The 8,432-nt window shown below is 35.8% G+C and overlaps 1 protein-coding gene across 1 annotated transcript; it reads left to right on the forward strand.

The window, feature by feature from the left end:
- The first annotated feature begins 220 nt into the window (after nucleotides 1-220).
- LOC148905932 (uncharacterized) lies at nucleotides 221-6,394 on the forward strand. Its single transcript, XM_089039277.1, has 15 exons — nucleotides 221-244; nucleotides 723-761; nucleotides 963-998; nucleotides 1,107-1,148; nucleotides 1,804-1,850; nucleotides 2,341-2,388; nucleotides 2,510-2,577; nucleotides 2,656-2,741; nucleotides 3,023-3,108; nucleotides 3,550-3,642; nucleotides 3,752-3,824; nucleotides 4,072-4,102; nucleotides 4,436-4,468; nucleotides 5,444-5,513; nucleotides 5,656-6,394. Exons 8-15 carry the CDS (start codon nucleotides 2,689-2,691, stop codon nucleotides 5,910-5,912), a joined length of 696 nt encoding a protein of 231 aa, XP_088895403.1. The 5' UTR covers nucleotides 221-244; nucleotides 723-761; nucleotides 963-998; nucleotides 1,107-1,148; nucleotides 1,804-1,850; nucleotides 2,341-2,388; nucleotides 2,510-2,577; nucleotides 2,656-2,688; the 3' UTR covers nucleotides 5,913-6,394.
- Nucleotides 6,395-8,432: the final 2,038 nt, after the last annotated feature.

Below are 8,432 nucleotides of genomic sequence, written 5' to 3' on the forward strand. Positions count from 1 at the left end.
GGGTGGGGGGGGGGGGTGGGGGGGGGGGGGGGGGGGGGGGGGGGGGGGGGGGGGGTGGGGGGGGGGGGGGGGGGGGGGATACACTTGACAGCATTAAGATATATATGAACCAGTATTATATGTATCTCTCTTTTTTTTGTCTTAATTTTTGGTTTACGAGACTACATTTGTGGTCTTTCTTTTGCAGGATAAACCATAAGTCTTTTCATGGCCTAGAGGATAGCAGCCAAAAAAAATTTAACATGTATGATATAGGTGTTTTCAACAAAAAAAACTTTCTGGGGCTCTTTTTTCGTTATCGATATGGTTATTTTTCGATCTTATAGTAATAACCATATAAATACAATGAATATGATGAAAAAGTTTTTTTGTTTTATTGTTTTCATGTTATTGTTATCCTTTAGATCAAATTGGTAGCATAGGAATTTAGGAGGGGACATATATAGGAAACACCAGCTAGCAATCCCCATGACATTGTTTTGAATCCATTAGAAAGATAATGATTTACATATATCATAGTTTAATAACTATTGTATTGTAATAATGTAGATGCCAGTGATTTTGAAGAATTAGATGATGGAGATAATGATAACATTGTTATGTGATTCCAATACTCTAAGAACTTAATTTTTTAGTTTGTACCAGCTATATATTTTTGAAATCATTTGTTATTAAGATAACAAGTGCATATCAAGGATTAATTTATTTTATCCTTTTTATAGGTTTATCAGACAGTAGTGAAGAAAGCCCTGAACTTGGTGGTATGTTTTATCTTCTTATCTCTTCATTGTGTGCTTTCCAGTTTGGACCAAATCACTGGTCATAGGATAAACATTACCAACACTGCAGGGCCAATAAAGAAATAAAAACTTGCAAAAAATAAAAAGTTTGTAACATTTACATTGGTACAGTACATCATTGATTTTAATGATGTTATGTTATATTTCGTCTACCATTTTCAGGTTCATCTTCACCGTGGCTAGATGAATCAACTTCACGTAAGTTAATAAAGTTACAATTTTGTTTTTGCTAACAGACTTCTAATCAACTATGCAGAATATATTTATAATAATATTTTTTTCGTATTTTTATTTCCCTTTAATTAGCAGCTGCAAACAGTCCTGCAACGCAATTGCCATCTCCATCATGTAAGTAATGGTATAGGCTTAGTTACATTAGACGTGCAATAACAAGTTCCATGGTTACTTTAAGATGCATATTTCAAGTTATTGTGGGATTGATAGACTTCAGTTACAAGAAAGGAATTTAATATCAGCTATAAAACTAGCAAAATATCATTCTAAACATAGCAACAACAGTGATATCTAGATCGGAAGGTCACCAGCTTAGTAGAGACCAGCTACATACCTGTGCAATAGTTAACTTACCCTTCAAGAAGCATAAACCTAAACATGTTTAAAATGCTCATCTTATTGATGTCAATATAAGCCAGCAACCAGCAGATTGTACCACCTGTTCAACCAATTCGGTTCCCATTGTGTGTGAGTGTCAGCCACCTATTTCAATTTCATACCCACCCACCAAAAATGTTATTGACAACCCTGCATCTGTAAGCACTTTTTGCAACAACAGCCCTAAAGGTCCTATAATATGTACTGTTCATAGGAAGTTTTGTGTGAGAAATCCGAATGATTTTCCTGGAACTGAACTGAACATTTACAGTGTTTTTAATAACATATTCAATTCAGCCCTTTCATATGTTTTTTTTAAATAGAAGACCCAGTTCTCTTAAAGAAAGAGTCACCATTCATTGATTTATATCTTTTGAATTGCTTTGATTAGATCCTAACCAGGTGCAATTTGTCAGGATCGTGATGAAGGATTGGTTGGTAAGTGGGTGATCATGATTCATGCTTTAATAGGCCACAATGTGTTAAGGTTCGCTATGTCAGTGTTCATATGCTGCATGCCATGTTAGTTGACAGAAATTGAGAATCCTTTGCTTTACCATGGACTTTGAAATATTTGTTTTGCAGCAAAAAGCTTGCATGTGCATAGTAGTGACTGTGTGGACAAATATGTAAAAGACAGATAATTCAGATGTTTGATGAACGACTAGCTCTCACTTGAAAGTCAGGAAATTTGGCAAAAGTGAAATTGATACGTGCTGTATGACAGAAGCAGCCATCTTGAACCAAAATTCTAAATATTACAAATATAGTCATCCAAAGTCCTTATTCTCCATAATCTCCATAATGTTCCAACTCTGTTTAAGTACAGCTGTTATTTTTTTAGGTATTACAATTAAAAGCTTGTAACACCAGTTTTTATTTTGTTATTCCAGTTTATTAATTTTTTTATTCTGCTTCGTTACTTCAGTTGGTGAAATAAAAGAAAGCAGCATATTCAGTCATATAAATGAGTCAGGTATATATGTACACCATATCAATTCTATTTTGAAAGTAATAGTTTTAATTGTTTTCCTTTACTATTACTAATGCTTTGTTATATTTTTCACCTTCCCTTTTTATTTTTTTCCTTCAACCAGCTTCAGCATTGGATAGACTGAATGAAGTCAGTGGGCTTGTCATCCTTCCTGTGGATGATCTGGATGAGGTAGTTATAGGTTTTTTTCTCCATAGTTATATAATGTATGTCACCAAAGTGTATAAATAATGCTATTTTCATGTTCAGGCATGTCTCCAAGCCTTCCATCTACAGAGGCCAATGTTGTTTCTGATTGCTGAGGAGGAGAATGAAGATCTCCACAAATTCTTAAGGTACTATATATAGTGCTCTGAGGGCACAATTATTTTGATATGAGCATGATATATGACTGGTGACATTGTCGAACGTATGGGCTGACAAAAATGTCCATCCAGTCAAAACTTCCCATTTAGACATCAATGAAATATATTTTAACAAAGACAAATTTTTGGAAGCCATTTCAAAAAAACTTGCACAGCATGTTGTTGCAGATATATGTTTTTGTTCTTATCATGCTTGTGAATATAAAATTTATTGGACAGTACATTTAGTAACAAACGACTATCACTACTAGATCACTCAGTAATTCTGCTGAAGAAATGGAAGGCGACTTTCCGCTAATTGTCTTCATACAGGAAGGCTCCCATGCAAGTGAAGAACGTAAGAAAAAATTATTTGTTGATTATTAGTATAATAGAGAAAGCAATGGTACGTTCCATAAAAAAACAATGTTCAATAGCTATATGCACAGTGATTTACAGTCATTGAAATGCTGTTACTGGCACTCACTATTGTAATATAAGGCGAGATAACTAGCTAAAATCTAGTGTGAGATGCCTCGGTGTTTCTAATGAAACAGTAATGATAAAAAGTTGAATTATACACCGTGAAAAGATGAAAAAACGTACTTTTTTCGTTTTTTCATGTTTTCACAGTGTATAACTCAACTTTTTATTATTACTATAACGTATAGCAGTGGAATTGTGCAGGGGGAAAAAAGTTGGGTATATAAACCATGGCCATTCATTTATATGAAATTAAACTAGTGTTTCATAATCGATTTATAAAATGAATTTCTTTTCAATCTGGATCCTAATGTAGTTTACAGAAAGTTCTCCATGAAAGGAAAAGGGAAGTTAATCCTTTGCTTCCCTTTGAATAAACATGAAATGGAAATAAAGTTGATACAAACTGGTAAGTTTGCATGGTACAGTGATTATTATTTACACTTTTTGTATAATATAAATATTTATAAAATATATTTGACTTCATTAATAATGGAATGGTCACTTTTTTGTTGAAGGGTTTGTATATACACAAAGATTTGTAAATGCAATGGAGGAATTACAATATTCTAGACGCAAACCCCAACTGAAGTAAGTATTTTTTTTTTAAACATTTATATTCTTCCCCTCCCCCCCCCCCCCCCCCCCTCCCCAAAAAAATTAAGAGCCTGGGAAGGCTTGAATATGGAATATTGAAGGGCAAGTTTTCTTGAGTGAAGACTAGATTGTAGGAACATTTAGTTTTTTTCAGCTAACAATAAAGCATACATTTCATTATTATTAATGTTTTTGTTGTTGCTGTAATTTTATAATAATAATTTTATTGCGATGTTCATAGGAAAAAGAAACAAAGTAAACTATTGGTAGATGTGAGTATTACAAAAACACAATTTAATTTAAAATTTACTTTTTTGCATAGTTCTTAAATAGAACTAGCCATCCCATATTTTTCAATGTGTTTCCATATTGGTCGGCCTACAATTATTCTAGCAAACTGGAAATTAATTGAACGTTGGTCCAAACACTGTCTAGATGGCTTAGTTTATAGATGAACATGTACCTGAATACTCCTTGAATTTGAATTTCATACCTCAGCCAGCACTAATCCAGTAAATAATTTTGTTAAAGGTCAAACTTGATAGATTGGTTAGAAACTTTAAAAGGCATATTAAATTTATTACGTTATTATTCTTTTTCAACAGCCGCATTATGTTCCTGACAGTGAAGAGAAGGAGGTAAGTGCTTTTGTACTTATGCAGTTTCAGGGTTGAGTTTTCTTTACTTTTTTAAACACTTGGTGAGGAGGGCATCATCTTTGAATGCTTGAACCTCAAGGTGTGAGCATAAGTTAAGGGCATGCTTTGGGACTGGAAAATGGCCGCTTAAGTTTGGCACCCTGAGGGACTGGCATGTCTGCAGCATGCCTGGACCAGAGGGTGTCAAGCGGAAAGCCAGGTTTGTACCCGGAGGGACAGGCATGGACCGGAGGGTGTCAAGCACAACACAGGGTTGGCACCCGGAGGGACAGGCATGGACCGCAGGGTGTCAAGCACAACACAGGGTTGGCACCCGGAGGGACAGGCATGGACCGGAGGGTGTCAGGCACAATGCAGGGTTGGCACCCGGAGGGACAGGCATGTCTGCAGCATGCCTGGACCGGAGGGTGTCAAGCACAAAGCAGGGTTGGCACCCGGAGGGACAGGCATGGACCGGAGGGTGTCAGGCACAATGCAGGGTTGGCACCCGGAGGGACAGGCATGTCTGCAGCATGCCTGGACCGGAGGGTGTCAAGCACAAAGCAGGGTTGGCACCCGGAGGGACTGGCATGTCTGCAGCATGCCTGGACCGGAGGGTGTCAAGCACAAAGCAGGGTTGGCACCCGGAGGGACTGGCATGTCTGCAGCATGCCTGGACCGGAGGGTGTCAATCACAACGCTGAGATTGCATCCGGAGGGACTGGCCTGGACTGGTGGGTGTCAAACACAACGGCTAGTTTTGCACGCAGAAGGACTGGCATGTCTGTATTATGCCTTGGCGTGGATATTGTAGAATAGTACAATTTGATGGGGATTTTTGAACGGGGTTCTGTGAATGTTTTAATTCTTGAATATTTTCATTTTATTTTTCAAATAATTATCTATTTATATCTTTTTTTATATAGTAGAGAATACTGCCTCTGTTGCTGCCCATTTTTTTCTTTCCCATTTCAGGTGGTTTTCAGGGAAAACGATCCCAATGAATATGATAAAGGAGATGACTCGACCTTACTACTTTGTGATGGTAAAATATGTCTATTATATTCATAATTATTAACAAAGCTTATTACCTCAAAACATTCCAAAAAAGAAATAAAAAAATTAGTATAAACAATAAATTATAAGTACACAATTAATGTAGTTGGATGTTTTTTCTTAATTTACAGATGACTTGATTGTGAACCTTAAACAACAAGAAAAAGAAAGAAAAAATGGTGAAAAGAGAAAAAAGGAAGAAAGGGAGAAGGAAAGGGAATTCGAAATTAGGGAAAAGGAAAGGGAACCAAGGGAAAACGAAGAAAAGGAAAGGGAGGAAAGGGAAAGAAGGGAAAAGGAAAGGGAAAACAAAGAAACAAAAGAAGCAGCGAAAAAGAGAAGGAGAATATTGAGGAGGGAAAAAGCTAAACGTATGAAGAATAACTAGTCTACTTAATTCGTCACTGGCTTTTTTTCATTTTCGGTCAAACAAACTCGGTTTTGGTGGACGTCATCAAGGCCATACCACAACATTCCACGGACAGGACACATGCTTATGAAAAAAAATAATTTCCAAATATATATGCCATGGAAAAACTTTGATGTCCACTAAAACTTTCATTGGGAATTGGGATACATTCTGTAACACATATCATTACAGCATTTAAAAAAAAGTACTGCTGCCATTTTTATATTATATGTATTCTGAATATGAGCAATTACAGTTTGTAGGAAATATGAAACGAGATTTGTTAATATAGGAGTCTGATATTTGCGAGATAATTACTAGTATTAAATTAGCACATGTTATGTAAAAAAAAGATACTGTACAACTATGAATTCTTATTAAAAATTTAATGCCACAAAAATAAATAAATAATTGTATACTAAGTTAATAAAAAATAAAACGGAGGTCCTTACATGGCGTCAGATCACGCGTCTGTGTTAAGTGTGCAATTTTTTACTTCGAATGATTAACGGCTCGAAATAATCGAAAAGAGTCCAACTCCCAAAGTTCCACCTTTTCATCATAAAAACATTTTCATATTCCCACCCTTCATTCCCGTTTTTTTGAAGGCAATTGCAAATAGGAGCCCTCCAGTCTTGCCATAAAACGACCCTACAGTATATTTAGAAATTTTGGATTTAATTATTATGCAGGGATATTTTTGTTTAATTAAATCACAACGAAAAAATATCCAATAAGTCCTCCATAATTTACGTGAAAAGCGGGCCAAAATAATGACACATTTAATTTTACTTTCTATATGATATTAATAGTACTTTTCTCGGACTCACGCAATTCCTCGCGTGCTTGTATAACTCAACGCGCGCTCGTTTTCTATCAATATCTCTTCAATATATAATATAATAGGATAGCGGTAGCTTTTATATAAGGCTTTGCTTTTTTAAATAACGTACGTATTTCGGTTTGAACTCAATACTTCCTCGATTTCCAAAAAGCCTCCTCGATCGTCGATCGTCCCTCGATTAAAAGCCCCCTCGATTGAATCGAGACTCGTTCTTGGGAATCGAGACATGTCGTTAGAGATCGAGACTCGTTCATGGAAATCGAGACACGTTTTGAAAATCGAGACTCGTTTTGAAAATCGAGACTCGAAGACCAGAATCCTTGAGAGATCCAAACCCCCAAGAGGGAATCGAGACTAGGTTTGGGGAATCGAGACAAGTCGTTAGAGATCGAGACTCGTTCTTGGAAATCGAGACACGTTTTGAAAATCGAGACTCGTTTTGAAAATCGAGACTCGAAGACCAGTATCCTTGAGAGATCCCAAAGGCCATGGCCCAATTGCATAAAGCTCTCTTAAGATAAAAAAAGCTTAGAAACACTCGTAAGTATTGTCATTGCCTATTGTTTTGGAACAATACTTACGGATGCTCTTATCTTAAGAGAGCTTTATGCAACCGGGCCTTGGACACTGAGATACAACGTATTTTTAAAGTCAATAACAAAATAATACAACTACGATATAGATAAGTGATTTAAGTACTGTTGAACAAAATAGATAGTGAAAATGTAAAAAATAAATAAAGAGTCTATAGTCTAGTGCTATAGCAGTCGTTTAGTAGCCTGTAAACAACAGGAAAACTAATTTAAAATATTCCATATTCTTTAACAGCCTGTAGCAATGTATATAATAAACCCTACACAATATACGCCTCGATTAAATTCAGCATTCTCTGTATCATTATTATTATCATTATTATTATTATTATTATTATTATTATTATTATTATTATCATTTATTTGTTTATTCTTTTTTTTTTACTCAAACCATCCTCATTTTTAATTCCAGCTCTTTAAATCAAAATTTATGGAGCAAATTTAAAGAAGTTGGCGCGGGAAGACTCGGCATGGGGACGTGCGCGCGTATTCAAAGTAAAAAGGCGGGAAATTTTAAAGACTTTGCTCTATTAGATGTCCACCTTTTCATATCCTTCTTGCAATGGTATTTATTCTGTTTTTCAAACTCCGTATATTTGGTTTACACTTCGGTTTACACTATAGTCATTGATCTCTCCTTTTTCTTGACTACATTCAAGAACACTTCTCAGCATTAAACACGTCATTTTAACTCGATCAAAACTGAAGTAGGAAATGTCAAGAATCAGTCTTTATATATTCCGGTGTCATATCAACACTTTCCGCAAACGGCAGACATGCAGAAATGTTTGCGGACAAAAATCTATCTTAATAACTAATAAATAACAATTCTTAGAACTAATGTGAGTGTAACTACCAGGATGACATGTCTCGAATTTCGGGACCAGATCATGTGGTAGGGACTGAAGAGCTTTCGGGGATACTTTACTGACCAATACAATAGTACCACGGAGAGCAAGGTTCTAATCTCTTTCGTGATTTAATGTAGAATGATCGTAAACTGCAAATACAATACGAGAGCGAAACTTACTAAATATTTGAATACATTTCATGAAGCACTTA

This window comes from Actinia tenebrosa, unplaced genomic scaffold (genome assembly GCF_029948245.1).
Source record: "Actinia tenebrosa isolate PJP-AT-01 unplaced genomic scaffold, QUT_ActTen_1.0 PGA_scaffold6__47_contigs__length_16458017, whole genome shotgun sequence".
NCBI classification, from domain to species: Eukaryota; Metazoa; Cnidaria; class Anthozoa; order Actiniaria; family Actiniidae; genus Actinia; species Actinia tenebrosa.